Source organism: Argiope bruennichi, chromosome 7, assembly GCF_947563725.1.
Source record: "Argiope bruennichi chromosome 7, qqArgBrue1.1, whole genome shotgun sequence".
Classification (NCBI taxonomy): Eukaryota; Metazoa; Arthropoda; class Arachnida; order Araneae; family Araneidae; genus Argiope; species Argiope bruennichi.
This window is the reverse complement of record NC_079157.1, coordinates 129,894,693-129,919,306: the sequence shown is the minus strand read 5'-3', so window position 1 is coordinate 129,919,306 and position 24,614 is coordinate 129,894,693. Positions and strand designations below refer to the sequence as shown.

At 29.0% G+C, this 24,614-nt stretch overlaps 1 protein-coding gene across 3 annotated transcripts in view; it reads right to left on the bottom strand.

Annotated features, from left to right (window-relative positions):
• The window catches only part of LOC129975888 (signal-induced proliferation-associated 1-like protein 2), an 81,014-nt gene that overhangs the window by 17,335 nt on the left and 39,065 nt on the right, over positions 1-24,614 (bottom strand). Inside the window, exons 1-12 of one of the 3 annotated variants that reach the window (XM_056089162.1) lie at positions 21,700-21,763; positions 18,326-19,806; positions 7,775-7,926; positions 7,438-7,626; positions 5,680-5,755; positions 5,176-5,274; positions 4,718-4,821; positions 3,504-3,661; positions 3,315-3,421; positions 888-1,022; positions 709-803; positions 214-359 (exon numbers count right to left, since the gene is read on the bottom strand). In XM_056089162.1, the coding sequence (XP_055945137.1) occupies positions 214-359; positions 709-803; positions 888-1,022; positions 3,315-3,421; positions 3,504-3,661; positions 4,718-4,821; positions 5,176-5,274; positions 5,680-5,755; positions 7,438-7,626; positions 7,775-7,926; positions 18,326-19,685 (2,621 nt within the window). In that variant the 5' untranslated portion in view covers positions 19,686-19,806; positions 21,700-21,763. Of the gene's footprint in view, positions 1-213; positions 360-708; positions 804-887; positions 1,023-3,314; positions 3,422-3,503; positions 3,662-4,717; positions 4,822-5,175; positions 5,275-5,679; positions 5,756-7,437; positions 7,627-7,774; positions 7,927-18,325; positions 19,807-21,419; positions 21,764-24,614 lie in introns of those variants that run through there. The other 2 variants (XM_056089160.1, XM_056089161.1) reach the window with 2 other exon arrangements.

Here is a 24,614-nt window from a genome sequence, read left to right as displayed (position 1 = left end):
ATTTTTAAATTTCTTGCATTTTTCTGATGGTATGACAACCCTGTAACCCCTCAGGCAATTAATTACAGCTGAAGAATTAAAATTTTATTCTTAAGAAAAAATTAAGAATTTTATACAGAGATTTACGAAAAAACAATTTTTTTTAATGTATTAAAATGAAAAAAAGCATTAATTAGATTATCTTGAAAAAGTTATATAGAACAAAAATCTCACCTAGTTGTTTGAGAAGACCAACCTAAAATGGAAGCACATGGACAAACAAATATAATTTCCTGAGTAGTTTCATCCATCACAACTAAGGTATCAACAGAAACAGCAAGTAAAGAATCCACTAAGGTTGATCTACCAAAGTCTTCAACCTAAAATGAAGAAAAATAGAGTCAGCATCAATATTCAAAATTCTAACACTCACACATGCACAAAATTAACAAGGTAACTGAGAAAAATGGCTCCTTCATCAAAAGTGAAAATGAATAAACAAAAATACAAATTAAGATTTAACAGAACTTGAAGATCAGCTAACTTTCAATTATAAAACATAGACCAAATTTAACAAATAATATTATATTTACTTAAGTATAAGTTCCAGGGAGATTTAAGTAATATATATATATATATTATATAATATATATATATTATTTATAATATATATAATTACTTACTTATTATAAGTATATTATATATATTTCCACTATGTGGAATACTAACCTGAACTTGCCAAGATATTGCACCCAAAACATAGTTGTCTGGAATGAATCTTGGTCGACTTCTCTCTTTCTTTCGGCCACCAAATGAGAGAATAGCTGTAAAAAATAATTTTTTTTACAAAAAAATTGAATAAATTCAGCACATTTAAGCATATATTTTACAGTGTTTGAAATACTTACAAAATTTGGGTCCTGAATCAATAGTTGTATTTGTACAATAATTTGTAGCAAGGTCTTTTAAATATTCTTGGCGTGTTCTTTGAGCCATTGTTACAAATTTATCTGAACGATGAGCTGCATTTTCAGCATTTATAACTACAAAAGCAGAATATAATAATTTTAATAAAACTATTGACAAAATTCATTTTACAGTGTTGCACCACAGAAATGTAAAGATTATCACATTCCAATGAACAAAATCTAATCTCACAATATATAACCTGAAATAAATCTTTTCAAGTTTTTAGTAAATTTTAAAAAAATATCAAACAAAAAGTTATTTAGAATTTCAAGTTGCATAAAGACTTCCATAACTATTATTATCAAAATATTCCAAATTGACAAAAAAAATTTTTTTAATTGATTTCATTGTTTAAAGAAGCAAAAGAAATATTATCTTTTAAAGGTTTCTTAGAATTAAATAACTTTTTTATACTAAAAAAAAACACTTAAAATGCTTCAAATATGCATAGCAATTGAAAATGATTACTCCAATATACAGGTTGTCTAAAAAGTATGACTACATTTTCAAAAACGAATTAAAAATAAACATATAAAGATTTTTACTTGCAACTTTTTAGGTTACATAAAGAAAAGATTGAAGTTTCTCTTTATTGAAATGTAAACTAGATGGCGCTACATCAATGTTTTGAGACTTTTGTTTTAAAATGGCTTCATTGCAAGAACAAGTGCAAATTGTAGCATGTTTTATCAAATTTAAATCTGCAAACACAGATATGGCATAAACTTCAGATTACCTATTATCAAAGTCCACATTTAACATCCATAATTTATAAGTGACATGAAAGATTTATGTCAACAGATAGCATATTGTCAAAACCAAAATCTGACTACCTCAGCAGAAGACTTTACATGAATTGAAGAATGCTTTCGTAACAGTTTTCATAAACTGAATTGATATGTGGCCTAGCAATTACAAACAACAAGATCAAATCAATTATGCAAGGAAAGATTGCAGCATAATAATGTGCATAATAATCCATAATAAATATGTGCGTAATAATCCATAATAAATATGTGCGTAATAATCCATAATTTCATTTGTTGCACGAGTTAAAGTCCGACGATAAGCTTTGACATCAAACAATTGTGGGGGGGGGGATGAAAATTTTCTACAATGTGCAATTTTTCAGATGAGGCAATGTTTCATGTATAAAGTATTGTTAACCGATGCAATACTCAAGATTAGGAAATTCTCATATCATACTGGAAGAAGCAAGAGAAAGCTATAAAATAAATGTGTGTTGGGGTTTAAAGCATAATCGAACTACTGAGCCTTTTTTTCTTTACCAAAGTAACTGTGCTTAATATGCTTGAAAATTTTGCATTTCATGAACTAGAAGACTTGCAATCCAATATCATTTTTTAGCTGGTTGGCTACCTCTACAAAGGAAGTGTGAAAGGTTTTGTATGAAAAATTCCCCTGACGATGGATAAGAAGAAGAGGTCCAATACTCTGGTCAACTAATCTGCTTCTTATGGGGATATGTGAAAAACATTGTTTATTAATCTCTAGTTCATTCTGAATTCCATTTAGATATTACATCCAACACCAGTAATGACTCTTTTGAACTGGCATGCAGTCTGGTATGTTTTTCTCAGTTGGCATGACTAGACTTTCCCCTATTACTTAGGGTTATTATTTTCTTACAAAGCAAGCAGTATGCAATAAATGAATTTTATAGAACTTCTTGAACACATTCTAAAAATCAAGGAGAGCTTAAGAAAGTTTCCCACATTATGAAGTCACACAGCAGACATTCATTTATCAAAATAATGAACCATTCAATTTGATTATAAAAAAATTAACATGTTTTCTGATAAAAAGTAACATAAGAAACAAATAATAGAGGTGTATCTGTATAAAAAATACAAAAATTGGAATATTGCATATTAATAAGGAAGTAAGTACAATGGCGATTATCTGACATAAGATCACGCCTCTTGTGAAAGAGCATAACTTGTGAATTTGAGAACTTCTCTTACTATTGAATAAAATTTAACTCATCCCTAAGAATCATTAATTCATAATTATTCTTCAAGATTGTTCCTAACACTATTGACAATATCATTCCCATATTTCAAAATGTGCAGTCCCCCATAATAAAAAAGGAACAAAACAACACAAAATAAACCTTGACTATCCTCCATTAAATCAGGTTGTAATGCCCAGAAACATTATCTGCAAGTCAATCCAGGATTCATATATTGTTTGAATTTGATGCCAGCAAAATAAATTCTCACCAAATGATAGCAAAAATTACAAAGAATATTTTTCGATTTATGAGTTTGAATAATTTCAGAAAAACAACATAATTTACAATGAAACATAAGACTACAGTAATATTAGCAACAAAAACTAAATACCTTTTGCTAACAAAAAATCAGCAAACTTCTTTGATTTGGGAAATAGAGCACCTGCTGGAATTGGAGGGCCAAATGCAGCAACCTCTTTGGAACGGCTAACAGCAACCCTAAATAAACAATGCACTTTATTATTGTAAAAGAAAGAAATATCATACACTGAATTTACAAAGATTCATCTGAAATGATTACCTGTAGCAAGCATTATCTGTACATGGATTAACAACACGAACAACAACAAAAACATGTTGAAATTGGGATCGAATATTTTTTGGTGTAAATGGTAGAGCATCTGGTTCCTGGAAGACTATAGTGACAATGTCATTTCCAATATGCCTCTTCCTTAAAAGCTAAAAATTAACCAGATACTATAGTTAATAAATGACAAATTAGAATTTAAACTTAAATAAAATTTTTATGATGTGGAACAAAACTATGATAAATAAATTTTAATGAGAAATTAAAAGATACAATATATGCATAAGGCTTAGAAGATATTACACACTAAATCTACCACAAAGCTTACCAATACAATGATTGAATAATTATTATTATAAAACAGGCTAAATATGTTGTAAAGGTATGGTAGACTAAACACTACTGTGCTACTTCCATAAATTAAATGTTGCTATTACTTTCAGAGAAATGTTTTCTATTTTTTCAGGCAGTTACAGAAGTCTCATGAATGCTTCTAACTGCAATTCAGTAATCTCAAGGCGAAAGAACAACTGTCTTGTAAATCGAAATTCACCTGATCTATACAGAAAAAAAAGCCGACAGAGTAGAAAAGTGGCAAACTTCCGCATTATACAATTTTTTTTTTTTTTCCATTTTTGGAAGCTATGACCTTTTATTCTTTAGAGATCGACATTTTTTTAGATTGGAAAAAGTAACTAAGAAACTTAAAATTTCCATTACTTTCTCAGTTTTTATGAAAATTTTCAAATTCCCTTGTATTTTTATGGCTTTTTAAAATGATTTTCCATATTTTTTCACATTTTCTTTGTTTTCTGAGCTGCATGGCAACTCTATTATATCAAATTGACTTCCATGCCTATAATAATGAAAGGAAAACACAATAAAGGTGTAAATGTTTTTAGAAAAGTGTATAGGATATAAAAGCAATTTAAATAATGATCTAGTTAATAAACACAGCAAAAATACCACAAAATTGCCATTTTTAATCAGAAGTATCGATTTTTAAAAAATTTCCAGTTTCAGAATATATTTCTCAATCTCCTGAAATTCCCTGATGATTCCTGGTCTGCTGGCCATCCTGAATTAAGTCACGTTTCATTTATCAGTATATTATGACATTTCAAATTCTATCGGCTTATAAAATAAATAGACACAGATTAAAATTAAATGGAACCAATTTAGTATTCAAATTAATGTTAATTACTTACTTGCTGCTTGTTATTTGGAGTATATGGTAAGAGAGTAGATACATGAAACATGACCTCGCAATCTTGATGGGTAGTGAACACAGAGTACAAACCTGTGGTGTCAGCTGAACACAGAGAATAGATGAAAAAGGTTAGTACATTAAGCAATAAATATAAAGTTAATACATATTATTATTAAGGTCATATAATATAATATAATAAACAACATTTTAAGTTGCTACACACATACATATATAAATTATTCCTTTTAAATTTTAAACCAACATTTAGAAATTTTAAGCTTAAATAAAAAAACTAAAGAAAAATTACAATTATGTAACTGGGTATATGAGGTGCAGAAATACAATCACAAATACATTTAATAAAGGCTAGGAATTTAATTAAAATATATGAAATTTCATATAATTACTGGGATGAATAACTAAAATAAAAATAATAATTAGTGTGAAAATAATTACTTTTCGTATCAAGACCACCTCGATATTTTTCGAAACCCTTCAGCCGTATACGCTGACCTAGCATATCTAAAAATTCTTCAAAAGCAGGACCGGCAAATTCTAAAAGACAAATAAAATAATTTTAAATTTCAATATTGCTGGAATAATAAAATCCCAATTCACACGCCAAATACTCATTCACATTTTAAAGTCTAAATTCAAAAGTAAAGAGTTCAGATGTACAACATGATTAAAACTTCTAATAAAACTAGCATTCCTATAAATACACATATAATTTGTAATAAACTATTTACAGTTCAGTATAAATATGTTGAATTCATATATTTAAGTGAAAAGATGTTAATATTTTAAAGAATTTTTTAACTTATTGAAAATGATAATATATTGCAGAAACTACAGTTGAAGAAACAGTAAGCTATAAAAATTTTGTACATGCCAATGATATACATTTTTTAGCAATAATAGTATCAGAATTTATGCCAAAAAGATAAGCAATGCATATACCATTGTTATACATTTCTTCTTCAGTCCCTTGTCCAGCTTTACAATACATCACACCAACTTTGAAAGTTTTTGTCAGCTGCAATAATTAAAATGAAATTAATACTATACAAAAAAAAAATGCTTGGTTAAATCAGTATTATAAGAGTTTTTAACTCCAATTGCTATGTTCTACCAAAAATAGTAAAACATAACATTCAGGTCAGAATATTAATTTATCATCAAGGCCTTTAATTTGCAAATTTAAAAAAAATGTCCTTACTGATTTAATCAATAAATAAAATACAGATTACATTCATAACATAGTATATGAATACAGATTTCTTTTGAAATAGAGATCCCACCCCCTATAGGCTATTATCTTCTTGCAAAGCGAGCAGTACGCAACAAATGGATTTTACGGAACCTTTTAAACCATTTCAGTACAATCACGATTTTTTTTTATCTGTCCAAATAGTATTAAATATGGATTTTGTGTACCTCATTGTTTTAAAAAATTCTTTAATCTACTTTGAATAAGCTGACAGCTACTAAAATAATAAACAAACCATTCGATAAACTCAAGTATGGTAGACTTAACACCACTGCACTGCTTCCACGGATTAAATGTTGCTAATACCACAATAGAAATAGTTTATATTCTTTCCTATAGTTATAGAAGTCTTGTGAATCTGCTATATTATGAAAAAATTCATGTTTATCAGTTGCAATTCGGAAATGTCATGGAAAAAAAACTGTCTTGCAAATCGAAACTGGACTGATCTATACAGAAATAAAAAGGGGGAGAGAGTAGAAAGGTAGAGAATTTCCCCATTACACAATCACAAATGGTATTTTTTTGTTTTCGAGAGCTATGACTACGATTTTTTATTCTTGCAATCTTTAGAGATCAGCAATTTTTAGATAAAAATAACTAAGAAAAAATTCCCTGAAAAATGTCCAGTCTATTTTCAAATTCACAGTGCTCTGGTTTTCCTATTTTCTTGGCAACCCTGATTAGATTATTAATATTGTCTATCTTCCTCTGTATATCTTCCCTCAATTCAGTGGCCCAAGGCAACTAACTACGAAGTCGGAAATCTGCCACATGTTAAATTCCAATGTGTGCCATAAAGTAGGAGCAATAAGGACAATAAAATTTAATTATACTGAATTCATAAAAAAAAAAAAATGTAGAAGACATTAGTGAATGTACTATTTTAAATATCGATACCGAATTCTGAATATTTTTAACATTAATGATCTTGAACTATTCAGCTTAGCATTCATTGATCGAACAATGATAGAAATAACATCTTCAAAACAGTACATCAAGAATCCTATCAAAACAACTATACAATAAGGAATGCTGAATGCTTTATCTCTATTAACTAGAGAAGCATATATGTGTTCATTTTGATGATTTGATATAACTTTATAATTTAGAAAAGTAGAAGAAAATTTTTCAAATATAAATGAAGAGGAAGTATATAAAAATAAACATTAATATAATCTTTTGCAAATTCTGTTTATTTTATCGGATAATTTACAGATGTTTATATTTTGAACTGTACATATATGGGAATATTTTAAGAGCAAAGGCCTCTAAAAGTCCTATAAAGGCCTTACTTCTAAAATAGGTTCCTCAAGTGGGAGGGGGAAAAAAAAGACATTACCTCTATTGAATGGATACCGAGTTTGATAGCAAAGTAAGAGTATTTTAACACTTTAAAATTTTAATGCACTTGATAAAAATCAAAATTTGTCTGCTTCAGAACTTACTCCTTGTTCATCAAGCCTGAGTAAATGCTCTTCAGTTTGTGAACTGAGATTTGCAAGTCGCAAACAAGGCAAATGTAGCTCTGGAGCAATATACCCAATAACTTCTTTGACATGACTCGTTCTTGGTTGGCTTGATCGAGCAATGGTAGGTACAGCATCTTCCAAAACAGTGCCACGCATAACTGATAACTGGAATAATAAAAAATTGTAATGAGCATTTTTTTTCACAAACAAAATTATTCTTCATGCAATTAGAAGAAAAATTAGAACTAAATTTAATAAATTTTGAAAGAAATTACCTAATTATTTATTAGAAATAAACAAAAATTTTGCTTACCTCACTTGTTCGAATGATCAATCGATACTGAATGTGAGTAACAGTTCCATTGCTATTCTTAGCACTATTGTCAACATGTTCCAGTTTCTCTCTTTTAATACTGATTGCAACTGGTCCTAGATTTTCATCATTCCCAAACCAATTTTGATGTTCTGTTAAAATAAAACATCTTCGTGTAAAAAAAGTGATTTAAAACAACAACGCTGCAAAATAAGTATTAGGTCATTTGGAAAGTAATTTTTGTTATTTTTAATAAAAATGAAAGAATTTTTTTATAGTGAATAATTCTTTTATTGAATTATATATTAATTCAACATTCAATGCTATTTTCTGGCAGTAGCATGATTCCATATTCATAAAATTTTTGTTCTTTGCAGCAGGGGGGGGGGCTGATTTAAGTGATTTTTAACCTTTTCATTTGAAGTACAGGTTTTTACCATCTAAAAATTTTGTAAAGACCAGAACAAATAATAGAAAGTGCCAGATATGGAGAATATAGTGGGTATGGCAGTATATCCCATCCAAACTGTAAAAGCATTTGGTGAGTTACCAAACTTGTATGAGGTCTCCAATTATCTTGATGGAACACTACACCTTTCCTATGGATCAATTCTGGCCTTTTCTGTTTAAGTGAATATTTAATTTGTTCATCTGACGAAAGTACACTTCAGAATGGATCACTGTATTGTTTGATAGAAGCTTTAAAAAAAAAAAAAAACTTTAAACTGCTGCATAATGGATAGCATCACCTTCTTCTGATGAATGCTTACAGCTTTCTCTATGATCTCTTGCGTTCAACACTGTTGTAAAAACTTATTTCTTGTACCTAATAATGATGTACTTCAAAAATTAATAATTTTCTTGACGTTTGAGAAGCAATTCACAGATGTCAAAGTGACAGCACACATTTTTTTCTGTAAGAGCACGAGGAACGCATATGTCGAACTTTGAGATTAAAAATAGGTATTTCAAACAATCATGAACAGTCGAATTCGATAAATTCAATCTCACAGCGATCTTATAATTTCTTATTTGTGGTTTGCATTAATTATTTAATGCTTTATTGGTGTCTTCATTGGCTTCAACTGGCCTTCCAGAACATGTTGCATCTTCAATAACATTTTTACCTTTTAGATAATAAAAAAGTAAAATATACTGAAAATGCTGCTTTTCACTTTTCATACTTGAAAGGGTGCCAACCAAAAACTACTGGGTAGAAACAATCGAACTTTCCCAAAAGCAAGCCTTGCTGTATCAAGTGTCAAAATAAATAATGATTATGTGGATTAAATGTGAAATTGGCTGTGAAAAAATACAATTAAGTCTGGTGTTAGGAAAAAATGAACTACTTAATATATTTCCAAACTACTTTATATATTCCAAACTACTTAATATATTTCTATGCCTCAATGGTGCAGATCAAACCATTTTACTACACTTAACAGAAGAGCAGTTTCAACATACACAATTTTAATCTTCTATTTTCTTATCTAATTTTATTGGATTTCAAGAATTTAATGACACAGGACATAATGTTCTATATTCTTGAATAAACACACACATTAATATGTAGATGCAAACTAATCCAATTTTGATAACATATGGATGAATATTTCTATAAGTCATATTTATGAAGAGAGATTACAGGGAAGTTCTTGGTACTTTGGCAAGAAAAATTAAAATTTTAAGACTTTCAAATCTCAACTCTCTCCCTTCAATAATTAAAGCACTTTTTTAAAAGCAGTTTTGTAAAATTGCAAAGTAAAAATAAACTAAGCCAAAAAGTTTTCCTTCATATTTCTTAAATACTGATCTTCACCTAAAAGATATAGGAATAGAGATAGAAAACAAAGGACAATGACCATACCAATTTGCATATGGACAAATATGTGCAGCCTTGCATTTTCTTCCAAAACATGGTACAGGCATTCATTCATTTCGTGATGTCACATTGGATTTTCAATCTTCCGAGTAACAAGAAAATACTTGAAATATTCCACATATTATTAATCCCATCAAACTCCTATTTTCTTAACTAATACAAAAACCAGAGCACTGGAAAAAGTGGAATGAAAAGGGAGGGGAAAAAAAGCAAGACTCCAGAATATTTAATTTCTACAAATCAACAGCAAAGGACAAAATTCTCATTGGGAATTAGAGGAAAAGATCAAATATGCAAAGATCTTGCACGAGGTTACTAGTATAATTTACTTTAACAGAAGCTGAATGTAAATGATAAAATAATTAGTTAAAATTTCAATTTATCTTCCTATAATAAATACAATTTTTGGATGCAAATTGCACTAATAATACGGTTGTTAACTACATGCAGCATTACACTCGGTAATTTAAGGCATCTAAACACAAACTAAATTATTTTTTAAACTTTAATATAAAATTTCTACATAGCAATAGGTTAGACTCTACTGAATTGCAGCAATTTCCAGGATTTTCACGCCACAAATGTTTAAAAAATATTTATGCACCATTTTTTAATGCGAAAGTACAGCATCAAATGGTGAAAAGGCAAATTCTGAGCAATCATGTTTGTTATATTACTAAATGGGTGAGGGAGGAATTGAAATTCTTGTCATTTTAGTACAATTGATATTCTTGCCAACATAAGCAGTGAAAGTAAATATCTTGTAATATCAAACTTTCACAATTTCAACTACATACTTAAATATCAGTTATTCCCATGACAATAGAACTTGCCACATAGTTTATGCAATATTATTCTTTCCTTCTCAAATGTATATAGACAAATCAACATTAGTAGCAGAAATGAAATTACACTATATTTTTTCAGAGGATCTTATTTAAGAAAAACAGTTGTAACCCCATTTTTTTTAAAAAATAATTTTACTGAGGTATAAAAAATTAGTAGCAAAGCAAAATTTAAACAAATTTTAGTAATAATTAATTTTTGTTTCACAAAACATATTAATGTTAATTATTCCTTTAATCAATATTTTTAAATATATAATTGGAGGACAGAAAAGCTAACATTCATAAAATTACTAACATATGAAAATTCATTGTGATAAGCAAATATATATTAATTTTTTTATTTATTTTGAAGCAAGGCGGGAGAGGATATATGGAATATAAAAATTTTGGAAGGTTTTCCAGCTATTTCATAAATTATTCTTCTTGTAGAATCTTGGCAAAGATTATCTAAGGAAACAAAGAAGGAAAACTCAATTTGTATTTTTGTTGTCTGCTTTGTATGTGGGTCATTACAGAATTCCGTCAAAATTGATTCATAAATAACAAATTTGTTCCAGAACAATACTGAAAAAGATAAGGAGTTGGAATTTTACAAATATGGGGGGGGGGATTGAGAAAGATTTTTAAAAAAAGTTAAAAATCTATAGAGTTATTTGATGAAAACTTACCTTTTACACCTAAATAAAATTTCACCGTAATAGTAATTGTGATATATCATGTTTTGTTTCTAGATCTAACAATAGAATTTTCCAATAGTGGCTTAGTGGAATTTCATTTTACAAAGAATATGTGCACTTATTTCAGTGTTTGTAAGCCTATTTTTTCTAATAAATTCATAAAGTTTTTTTTTTTTTAAATTATTTTCATTTTGCCTGTTTAATGAATACATTTATTTAAAGATTATCAGTTAACTGCATGTAAAAAAAAAACTTCTGAATATTTTAAGAAGTAATTATATTTTTTTCAAAACATGTTTATGTAATCATTCCAAGTCACATTAGACACAAAATTTTAAATTTTCACTCTTGAATTACAAATAGTACTTCTAGATATTTATTTTGTAAATTTTCTTAAATTGATAATTAACTTATATGAATAATTTAAAAGTGTTAATGATTTAGAGCTGTGATCAACATAATTTATCACTAATGTACCAAATAACGTTTTTTTTTTTTTTTTTTTTTTTTGTTCTTTAAAATAACTTTGTCCTTATAAAATTTCACAAAGTATTGGTAATATATTTTTTAAAATGTAACTTCTTTTTATCAAAAATCAAAATGGCAGGCTAAATAAGTAGTGTATTTGGGGGGAGGGGGAGAGCAGAATTGCACGTAGTGAAGCAAAAACATATGAAGGTAAAATAAAAAGAAATTAAAAAAGAAGAGAAAGAGAGAGAGAAAAACGAATTTGTTAAAAGCCAGCAACCAACTTCAAGAGCACACTCATCATTACAAGCATTATGTAAAGCTATAAGAGGTCTAATCCAAGGAAAAAGCAAGCAATTGTGTAGAAATTAACTTCAAACATGACTCTTTATTTCAGCTGCTGAAATCTGAAAAGAAGAATTGCCCTTTTCAAAGATTCTACTGAAAGTGAGAAAACTTTTTAATATTAAGATGATGTATCAAGATAATTTCCTGGGAAAAAAGTTGTTAAGTCCACTCAAAATGTAAAAATTCAATCAAAACAATTTTGTAAAAATCTCTGTTAATCAATAACTTAACTCGCTGCACAACTGGTTTATCAAAATAGGCTCAAAAATTGTGATATGTTTCCTGCCATACATCTTTAAACTTTGAAAAGTGCAAGCAAAATGATGCAAAGCATGCTTGTATATTTCACAGAACCATGGACAACTAATTCTATCTGTTAACCAAGATCTGAATAAAACCAGAAAATCCAAAATGAAACAACGAACAGGAAAAGAACAGGTTGCACAGCTAAACAGATGGAAAAATGCACCCCCGCAGGAATCGCAGATTGTACAAATTTTGATACTTCTATGTTGCCTGTGGAAATCGTGGGATACACAGCAAGAGGGTTAAAAGATGTGTTTCAGTTATTTAAAATTGATCATCCTAATGTTGAAATCCGACTCTCTTTTCTATCAGCAAGTTTGCTACCGATGATAACTAATATATTATGATAATTTTGCTTTCCTTTTAAAAAATGTGCACATGGAAAAAAAGAAATATTAAAACTTAGTGACTTAATTATTTGCAACAAATATAATGATAATAGTATGAAACTAAGCTTAGTAGGACATATCATCTTGACTGAAGCTTATTTCAAAATTAGTTAAGCTAAAGAATACCATACAAGTGAATCAGAGTTTCTCATCAAAATTACATTAGTTATTCTTTATTATAAGTTTATAGTCATTTTTCATTAAAACGTAATTTGAACTATATGAATCCTGATAAATATATATAATAGCTTTAAATTGAGTTCATAAATTTATTTCCTACCAAATAAAATTCAAATAAAAAAAACACTTCTTAATTACATATGTTTTTTACTTCTATCTGTATGTGATAATGGTAACTTTAACTATCTTAAACTAGAGCCAAGCAATTCTTTAGCTTTGATTTCAGCTCCTCTCGAGAACAGGAAATCTCATTTCTGAATTATTAAAACACTACAAATTTGCTTTTCATTTCTCTTTTTGCTTCATATTCTTAGTAGAGAAGGTGAACAGCATTTCCTTAAAATGATCATGGCTGGAACATGCTGACAATAGTATTGAAAACTGCATTTAAATTTCCTCTTAAACCCACAAAAAACAGAGTAAAGGCTTTTAACAATGACTGCAATTTCTTTCTAAATTCTAGAGCACAAAAACTATTTTCATATTGTTATACAGCAGATGCTTCTTAATGTGATTGCAATTAATGTCATATTTCCTCTCACATTATCAAACTCTTCAGGTTCCAAACTGAAGTATTCAAATGTACAGAAATATTTATTAAATCATGCTGTAATTACTACAGCATTTATTATTGTCAGGTCTGAAGTAGAGAATCAATTGATTTTTCATTTTCAACCAAAGTTAATGATTGGAAAAAGCGGATTGCTTGCTTCATTTGTAAGGAAACATCTCTGCAAATAATTTTCTTAATGAGATAGAGCTCAAATTCTTCGATCAGTTTCGGTTTAAAGAGATAGTTACGTTTCAATGTCTGGCTTGAAATCTATTAAACTGTCATAAACTACTGTTAAGGGAGTTTGAGTCATGAAAGAATAATGGATTGAAAAGAAATGATTTGAGTATTAAATAGGAAACTGAAGTACTTAATAGATATGAAAGTCTATCCAAAATGAGTTAACATTATGCTGTGGTGAGATTGAAAATTTCACAAACTCTAAAGTGTAAAATTTTGAAACATTGTGAGTTTTCTGTGATCAGGATCAAGCAATAAATAATGATGATTCTGAAGCAGAGAATGCTTCAAAACTCAAAGTAAGGCAAACACTTGATATTTTAATACATGATACTTGTACAAACAATGCAAAAACAAGTTGTTAAGGAATAATTGTTACTAAGCAACAGTGATATTTTTAACTATTACTTTTGGAATAAATCATAGATGGCCTTGAGATAATTGCTTTTTCATTTCTTTGATATGAAAAATATAGCTGATTTTCTCTCTCTCTCTCTCTCTTTTTTACTCTTATCAATTGTTTAAAATAATGAAGTTCCAAAGTTATCACATTAAGTGGTTGCTAGAGTATAATATATATATATATATAACTAAAATATATGTATGTACTATGGCCATCAACTTCAGGCTAATTTTCTTTTGTTTCTTAAAAGGTTTTAAGGATTCTTATTTTTATTAAATAACAAGGGAAAAAATCCACAAGGCAAATTACAAAAAGAAAAGAAAAAGGAAGAAGAGGAAGATTCACTATAAAATAATCAAAAGTAATACGTTTATTAGTATATGTATATTAACTACAAACCAACAATTAATTGTAAAAAAAAAAAGTCAAATTTGTTAGTTTATCACTAAAATAATTTGACTATGTTTATCAATAGCATGTGTTTAAATCAAAGTTTTTTAAACAAAAATTCCCATTAGAATTTTAATTAATTAAAAATTAAGCAAAATGTCAGCATTTTTCTGAGCACATATTTGAAAATATTGCAGAACAAATATTTTTTTTCTTCTTTTTTTTAAAATTCAAAAAATTATCTTTTCAATTATACCTATTTTTAACATATAAATTAAGTTTCTATCTCTAATCAATTTTTTAAAGAAGATTTAAAGCATATTTTCCAATAACTTATTTCACATAAAATAGATATAAAATTAATCTACAAGAGCATGGAAACCTTTTATCAATATGTCACCATCACATTAGCAAAAGCTCAAATTAAAAGATTAAGCAAATTAATATTATAAATAAAAACTAAAAAAGAGCAATTTTTAACATGTATCTATAAGAGACGAAATAAAGATATCTTCTAGGAAAGGGAGGGGGAGGAAGGATTTCACCAATTATTATGTGGCATTAAAGCAAACATAATTTATATATATATACTATATAGCCAATTTAATTGGGCCCCAACACCCAATGTCTAAAAAGGTAGTATTAGGCATATATATCTCATAAGAATAATAGTGTAAATGAGTTAAAGAATACTACTTTAAGTAGTTTGAGCTCACAAATATTCTAATGAATTACAAATTTTATATTTCTATACAGACCCTCTTTCCTATGAATCATATTTTGTTAACTTTTCTTTAGACACTAACATTTAAAATAAAAAGAAAGGTGTACTTTATTGCATCTAAACCTGAGAGTGTTATAAAAACTTGAACATTATTATTTAAAATAAAATTATCTATTGCAAAAAAGCAAATTTTTAGACCACTTCATCACCCGCCTCAAAGAAGATACACTAATTGTTGCCCAGAACTTACCCAACTGAACAGTTTAAAATTATGAAACTGTTGATTGTTCTACAATAACAAATTTTAAAGCTCCTTAATTCAGTCAGATTTTATCGCAGAAGATAGAAATATCATTTTAGATTCAAAAAGAGTCAAGAGAGATAAACTTTAGACTATAATTTTTTCAGAAATATTGAAACAAAATAAAGTAGATATTTTTTATGTCATTTCACATGTGTGGTAACCTGTATGAAAGAATATCATAACATAGCATACATAAGTCACAAGAAGCATTTACAATAGGTACCCTGCCTTTGGGGATTACATTAAGGGTGCCGTCCTCCAGGTTGGACATGGGGCTAACAACCCTAAACTCAGAAAAAACTTCAATATTGTTAAATTCAAAGGAAGAAATACTTGGTCATTTTATAGAAAACAAGTTGGGAAAGACTTGAGAACATTGCACTTTGAAGCAGGGAATGTTTGCACATTGCATTTTAGTAAGAGTCTACATTTCTTAATAAAAAGAATTTAACAAATATATTATTGACATACTTGCCATAAAAAAATGAGATAGCTTGGTGAAGGAATTACTGAGGAAAGAAACCATACAAATATATGATAATTGTGAAAAGAAGAAACATGTTTTTAGAACAGGTTAATCTTAAGAAAATAAATAAATAAAATAAAGCACTTAGTAACTGACTTCATCTCAAGTGTGCAAAATTCATTTTAGTTCTTTAACTATAGCATTATTAATGCTCTTAACACCTACAGAGAATAAAGTTAATAAGACTTCATTTGCTAATATAAAAACTTCATATGCTATATAGAATCTGTCCAGAAGATATTAAAACCATTTTGGAAGATATAAATATCAAAATAGACAAGGAGGATGAATTTAGGGCAATGACTGGAAAATAAGTTAATAAGATAATATTAATGATATTGGACATTTGATATACTTTGTTGATGATAATGACATGATCTTACTTTAGCATCTTATTCAATTATCAAAGAATACAGAAGACTTGACAATCGCCTGATAGGGAGATGCAGAACTAAATTGATGGTGTACTTACTAGATGTGTAAAAGATATTCAGGATATTAGAAGCTGTCAAGATGCAACTTGTCCCTACAATCACTACTTAGTTATGGCTACACTCAAAAATAAAATTTCAATTACTTGTAAGTTAGAAAGGTGAGATTTTGAAGTGGTTTGATTGTAAAAGGTTAAAAATGAAACAATTAGTAAAAGCCACCAGTTTAATCAAAATGAGGAGCTGCTGAAATGGAAAATGTCAGAACTAAATGGAGTACACTAAAAAATACTAACATGTATACAGTTAATAATATATTAGGGAACATTGTAAAATTAAATCAAAAAACTGATTTGACAAGTATTCACAAAATAAGTAAAAGTAATGGTACATAAAAATATGCAATTAAAATGGCATTCAAGAAGATCAGTGGAGGATTACTAGAAAACATGAGAAAAAAAAGACTAGTTAAAAAAAAAAAAAAAAAGTTTTTTTTTTTTTTTTTTTTTTTTGCAGATCCTTTTAGAGATTTTGAACATCTGAGAGTATCGAACGAAAGCAGAGCTTTCTTCTGTGAAATAGATACTGCTCGAAGGATTTCTAAACTTAAAAGTAACTACATGGAAAAAATAATTTTAAATGACAAGAAGGAAATTCTTTACCAAAGGAATAAATTCTTTAATAATTTGTTGAATGCTAATATTCAGAGTGAGGTTTTGGTTAAATCAACTTCTAGTAAAAACGAGTTTGTTCCACAGCTATCTTTTAATTAAAGTGAAAGAAAGGATTAATAAACTTAAAAACAATAAATATCTAGATTTTATTCCCTTGGAACTCGCAAAAAATGCAGTATATAAAATTGTTGAGGAAGTCTATCACCTTATCAAGTTTGTGCAGAACCATGAAGTTCCACTTGAGGATGGAGGATGAGCGTGCCTCCTCAAATTATAGAGGTATCAGCCTGTTCTGCAACTTTCATAAATTAATGTCCAAAATACTATTCAACATATTAGTAGCTTATATTGAAAACATTATCTGTGATCATCAATGTTTATTTCATAAGGGTAGATCAACGACAAAACAAATCTTTAACTTAAGAAAATTATGGAAAAGACAAAATATGATATTGCCACTACTAATTATGAGATTTTAAAGCAATTTATGACTAAATAAACAGATAACTGCTAATAGAATCAATGAGAGAGTTTAACATACTTGAAAAACTAATCAAGGTGGTCACTATTAGTTTAAGTAAAACTAAATTAAGAGCGAAAATTCAGAATAATCTATTAGAAATTATTATTTTAAATGGCTTAAGACAAGGAGATGGATTCATCTTTTGTTCAATCTCGCTTTTCAAAAAAATTATAAAAGATTCTAGCATTAACATACAAGAAAAAATTTTAATAAATCTATACAGACTTTTGCATTTGCTGGTGAGATTGATACTTCTGCTAAGATTCCAGGAGCACAGACAAAATGCATCTTGTCATTAACCAGAAAAAAACTAAATATTAGCCATATACCAGTTTTAAAATCCTTAATATAGGAGAATACAGGCTTGAAATTGGCAATAGCTTTAAATATTTAGGCTCAGAAATGAACACATTGAACGATATAACACTAGAGGTCTGTAACATAATCGTATCTGTTAACAAATGCTTTTCTTAACTACAATGCTACAACTATAAGCAGAAATATGACAATCAAAATTTGAAGGGAGGGGGCAGATTTGTAGAATTTATTCAAATACAACTATTTCTTAGAAAAATTTACAAACAATATCTAAAAACAAATAAATACAGCTGCATGTTGAAAAAAATAAACAGCTAACAAGATAGGAACGAGTTAGGAAATAAATTCATGAAACGGAAATTCTTACCTTGTCCATAGAAAAACAATCTGTAATACAAAGCACCGGCACCAGTTTTTTCCATTTGGAGAGGATGTCTCTGATATGGGCAAAATCTCTGACTCCATCTGGAACCAGAACTTTTTTCTAAAACTGATACTCCATAAGCCAGATTTGGCTTGTGAACTGTAGGAGAAACACCAAAAGCATCATCAGGAACTTTCTGCTTTTTGCATGTTGTCCTATTTAAACTTATCACTCTCTCTTCTTCACCACCAAGCTCATTCCTAAAAAATGGGCAACTTAACAACAATTCACTACTTTGTCCATCACCAGGATCAGAATCTTCAGGATTCATGTTTTCAAGATTGTTAGCATGAGAACGATTTTGCATTGAAGCAGCAGAAGCACCAGTTGTAGTGTTTCGCCGACGGCTCAGCAAGCTTCTAAGTCTAGAAGCATAACTTAAATTAGCAACAAGGCTCTCACAATCATAATGTGCAAATGCTTTCCTACGTAATTTATCTTCTATTCTAGCTTCTGTATCTAGGGAGTTATCAGATCCCTTGCCTGTACAGTCAGACATATCAGTCTTGCTGCCACGCAGTTTCTTAAAAATGGAAGGCTCACTACTCAACAATTTGTTCTTAGCTTTAGTTTTGTCTTTAATATCCCATAACTTATAAAATTTGTTTTTAATTTTAGGACTATTGGACTCTTCAAATGACTCGGGTCCATTGGCTAATGCATTTGCTGCATTCTGAGTGGACGGAGTAGGATCGATTTTCCCTTTTAAAAATTCCTGAATTTTGGGTGGACCTGGACTCCTCTGATCAAAATTTTCACGTCGAAATTCCCGCAACATGGCAAAAAAGCTCTCACCAGTCGCACTGATCAAGTCAAGAGACGAAGCACTTCCATAATCCCGTCTCAAAATACCTGACCTTTCTTCGAGCATCTCAGAGGTATGCTCCAAGTCCAAGCTACTATTGCTTCTATAAAGACCAATCTTAGCAGGCAATATACCATTATTTCCCACAATGTAATTTAAATTTTCGCCAGGAGATTTATTGGATCTTTCACTGTTAGAACGATGTGGACGCTCATTTTGATATCGTATTGGTGGCGGGCAATTGGGTGGGGTCACCGGATGGCGAGGATTCTGTTCATGTTTCACTGGTGTCTTTGCTCCATTCACATAGCCATTGATTTGAGTCATACTACCACATTTATGAATGGCATTGCTTTTGAAAGATGGTCGTGGTACATGAGGATGGCAGTTGTTGTAATACTGCTTTGCTCTGGCTCGAAGAACATCAGAAGTTAGGCCATTTCCAATCAGAGATCCACAAATACTGTCTGATGATCGCACACTGTCTCCTGTATCCATGCTGTAAAAAACATATCCTACCTCTGACAAACATGGTAGGAACTGCCACTCAAGCACATGGCAACTTTTAAAAGTGCACTTCTTGAAAATACCATTTTGTAAAGATCTTGATCATCATAATCTATGGAGAAAATTATTCATATTAAAAATTATTCCAGTGCTTTTACATAAAAAAAAGCAAAAGAATTAAGCTCATATGAATAATTTACTTTAAGAGTATAAATATTAAAAGGATTTAATTAAAAGAAATTTAAAAAAATATTCAAAATCATGTTCTATAATTCAAATTTACTATGTTAAATCTTTTACAAAACAACAAATATATTCCCTAAAAGAATTCTCAAAATACTAATTACTAGATTTTATAGTTTATGTAATGAAAATTAATAGTTTAAATTGGTAGATTCTCCCCCCTCCCTTTTTTTAAGATATTAGAAATATTTCGCAATCTGAGTACAGCTACTTTTAGATTGCATAAACAGTTTTATATTTGCTTTGACACATACTGATACTTTACTATAAATAATATAACCATATAAATTTATAAATATAACCATCAAATTAGTTTGATTGTTTCTAAGTACATGAATGAAAACATAACATCATACACCGAAATAATAAATATTTTTTTTTCTTTTCAAATTGAATAAAGGTAATATAATCACATGTCGAAAAGAGCTAAATAGAAAAAGTAAATGGAAATCTTATAATAAACAGAATAATTTTTAAAAAGAATAATTGGAACTTAAGAAACAACTGGCCAATTCATAATTTGACAGGTGTATTATCTCATTATTAACCAACTAATACCTGCCCAAGAGTTAAAATTTGATTAATTAGAATTTATCATCATTACTTCACTTTCAAAATATACTCAGAATTCAAATATAATACAGATTCTGGGTTATTATAAATGATAATTATTTATTTACTTATAGATTGATTTTTAAATTGATTATCTTTAGTTTTCAAAAGACAGGATTATTATAAATATATGATAACTTATATATTATTTGCAAAGAAGTTGTTTAAAAAAAACTTTAATTGGCTAATAAAAATATAATGATGCTGTTCTTTACCAAGAAATAATAATAATTATAAGAACAAATCATAATGCTAAGTTGCAACTTCATTTTTCTGTAACTTACTACATAATTTTCTTAAATTTTTTTTAACTAACTTACTAAAGAAGCAAATGGGGGGGAAAAGAGAAAATTTTGAGAAACTGAAAACAATTAACTTCATGAAATAAAATACATTTTGCTTAAGAGAAAGGATATAGTAAAGAGAATATATATATATGTTTTCAATATTATAATACTGAACAATAATCACATTATTCTACTTTATAACACTTTCAAAATAGCATTCGAAAATATATGAATTCATCCAGTTTTTCTTTTTCAACAACGGTAATAATCTAAATTATTTTAAAATATCTTACTTTCAATATTATCGTACACTAGATTAAATGCTCCTTAAACCCTTAATCACTTTTTCAAGTTAAAATTTGTTCAAAAAAAAACAACAACAACTGAGCTTTCTATCCGCGCTTGGAACCAGTCAGTCGATCTTTATCACTGAATGAAAACCAAGTAAAAGCAAAACAAACAGACAACAACATCACATACACACGTAATTTGTTTTTTTAAAAAAAGTGAGATTTAAGAAGAATAAAAATTAGGTTTAACAATAAACAATCTGAACACATTCCCAAACTCAACAAGTACTCACGTTAAAAAAGCTTCATTTACAATAAAGAGGTTATGATTCAATAAGTGGTCCACAATATGAAGTTATCCGTCAAGGTAAACGTGAAGCCCGAGTTGAACCAGAGAAACAATAGCAAAGATTAAGAGATCACAACACTATCATCACCAATAATTAAATCGGAACGTAGGGATTCGAAATTAGGTTCCAATATTTTCTAATGACAATGAGTGAAAACAAAGTAACGGCATGAAATATATGAATGAAAATTGGTTCAATAGCAAACGTTGCTTGGATAACACACCTACACTGGAGAAGCCAAGAGAGAACCTGCGTTACTAAGCACATCCGGTAAAGTTTCCGGTCACATGATCCTATCTTTTCGACAGACAGAAAACCGGTCTTGGAGTCTTCCACACCTCCCCGCGTATTAGAAAAGAGCGAATGAGCGATGGAATCGGGCAGAGCCAGGGGGAATATAATAGCACACAAAACGCAGGAATGACAAGCCTATGGTGCTACGTCAAAACTGCATGGGGGAAAGATGTTTTGACGGAAATTCGGATGCTAGGGAGCGGTGCGTTTATTATTCTGTAGTCTCATCTCCCATCGCAGTAGCACCTACATTAAATTTAATTTCCAATACATGAATTTAAAATGGGTTACTGTGCGATTGTCCCCAAGAAGGATTCTTGGTGAATAAATATTAGTTTATGATTAATATAAAAATTTATGCAACAAGTTTTAAGTCAATATGTTTTTTTTAACCATTTATAAGAAGCAAAGATATTTTCTTATTTGGGATCGTGATAGTTTTAAGTATTTAGCGACCTTAAGTAAAGCACATTTTGAAGCCCCCTTTTTTATTTGTTTACGGTAGAGAGATTGAAAGGTGAATGAAAGGAAGTTTCAAACGATTTCGATCAGGGTGTGTAGCGAGAAATTGCTTCAAAAATTAAATACTTTTAAGCACGTTTGTATAAGTATGTAAACGTAAATTGCGTATTTTCTAAGTAAAGGATTTTTTTTTCAGTTGTATAATAATGCATAGTTTTTATTAAATGTTTTTTTTTGAAAATTAATTTGAATTTTAATATTTATATTTGTATTTATACAAAGTCTTCTATTGTAAAACTTTGGATTTGACAAAAACATAGAAATGATCATGAAAATTTTTTTTTAAAAACAATCAATTCAAAAAAAGATAGTATAGACCCCTATCAAATTTTAACAAACTCTTCGAAGGATTCATCATCTGTTGGTCTGTACTATTTCACGCATATAAAGGCGATAACTCAAATCACAATGATTTGGCGAAATGAAATTCGGGATGTAATTTTAGTATATATAGTGTAAATTTTTATCAAATATCGAATTAATTCCATCAAAAAGTCGACTATCTGTTGGTTTCTACCCCTGAACATAAACATAGTAACTCAAAAATTTAAAGATGGAAATAAATGAAATTTGAAATGTAATTTGGTAACTGAAAATAGAGTTTTGTGTCAAAGTTTGGTTTTAATTGCTTAAAAAAAAAGCGATCAAAATGCACATTCTTTTTTTACTATACTATGAAGCCCAAAATTTTCATGAGTGCCTAGTAAAAAATAAAAATCTGAGCACTCGGGCGTTCCCAACTTTGCCTTCATAATTTTATGCAGCGAAAAAAAGTATGCAAGAAAGTTTCAGGAAGACCACTAATGCTGGTTTGTTGAAATATCGAATTAATTTTACTATTTAATCATAGTAATTACTCGAGAGCTTGTTTATCGCTTAAGTTAAAACATCTAGGGAAGGGGTAATTTTTCCTTTAATTTTGTAACATAATCACTTTTTAATACGTGCCCATAATAATTTACCTTCTGTCTTCATCCCTCCCCCTTCTTTTTTGTAACGTTTGGCTTAATTTTTCTGTATCCCAATTTTTAGCACTTTGAAATTTTTAACGAGTCACGTTGACACATTCATATGCCTTTTTTCTTTTACGCTGGTTGTTTTTTAACTTGAACACACAAAGTAATTTTATTATCAATTCTGATCGACTTTTGAAGTCATACGAAATCATGCTTTTAGAAACGTGCCAACAGACATTTGTTAATATGATTTAGAGTAGCTTTGCATTTTCTAATTTTGGATTTTTGACGTCTTTTCAACTTTTAATATCTTGAATTCAGACACCACCACACGCCTAACCATGATTGCCATACTATCTGGGCTCAAAATCAAAATTTCAACAATTGATTAAATATCTTTTTAAAAAATGAATATCGAGGTTCGAGTTTAATTTAGCTTAGTTATATTAACGTTCCATTTTAAAATAACATTAGGGTTATTTTGGGAAGGACCACGTAATTTGAACCGCGGGCAGATGACGAGGACGATACCTGAGCTGGCAACCCCCTCTCTAAACTTCCACAGCGCCTCAGGCGGATTTAATGTGCACTAGAGCGATGGATTTAACGACGGTTCTTCGGTGGAATCGGTCTCAAACCTGAAACCCTCCGGTTGCAGTGGTTCGAGTAAATGAGGATTTCAAAATCTATATAAAATCAAAAACATTTCAATAAAATAAACAAATAAAGTCAAAAATATTTTTAAACATTAAGTGATTTTCATATGCGTTGCCATTCTATTCAGAATAATTAGCATTTTGCTAGATGAAAAATATTCTCTTGAGCATAGATTTTTTGACATGAATTTTTAACTATTGCAATTCTGTTTTAGCAGCAGTTGATCTTAAACGATTACATGTGTTATTAAATAAAAAAAAAACTATTAAAACTGTTAATCATTAAATACTATTATTATTAGTTATTAATCTAAATATATTATTATTAAAAACTATTAACCAATGGCATGGGACCTTTAAAGTTGTCTTCTTTTTGAATTAAAATTTTAAATTAAAAAAAAACGTAATAGACAACATTTTATCTGTAAAGTTGTCGGTATCAAAACAACCGTTCTAGAATGAGAATTTCAAAAAATCTTTTCACTTCTGTGCCAAACGGTGAAAAAAAAATGTATGACGTTCATCCCAAAATTTTAGAACAGTAATTAATAACTTTTTTATTAATTAGAATTGATGGTCCTAAAATCCCTTAAGGAATTGAATGTTAGAATTCGAAAATTGTATGACATAAAGTTAAAATCATTTTACCTTTTACTCACATACATGTAAAACAGGTGGAATGACTATTTTGGCTAGATTTATGGAATATA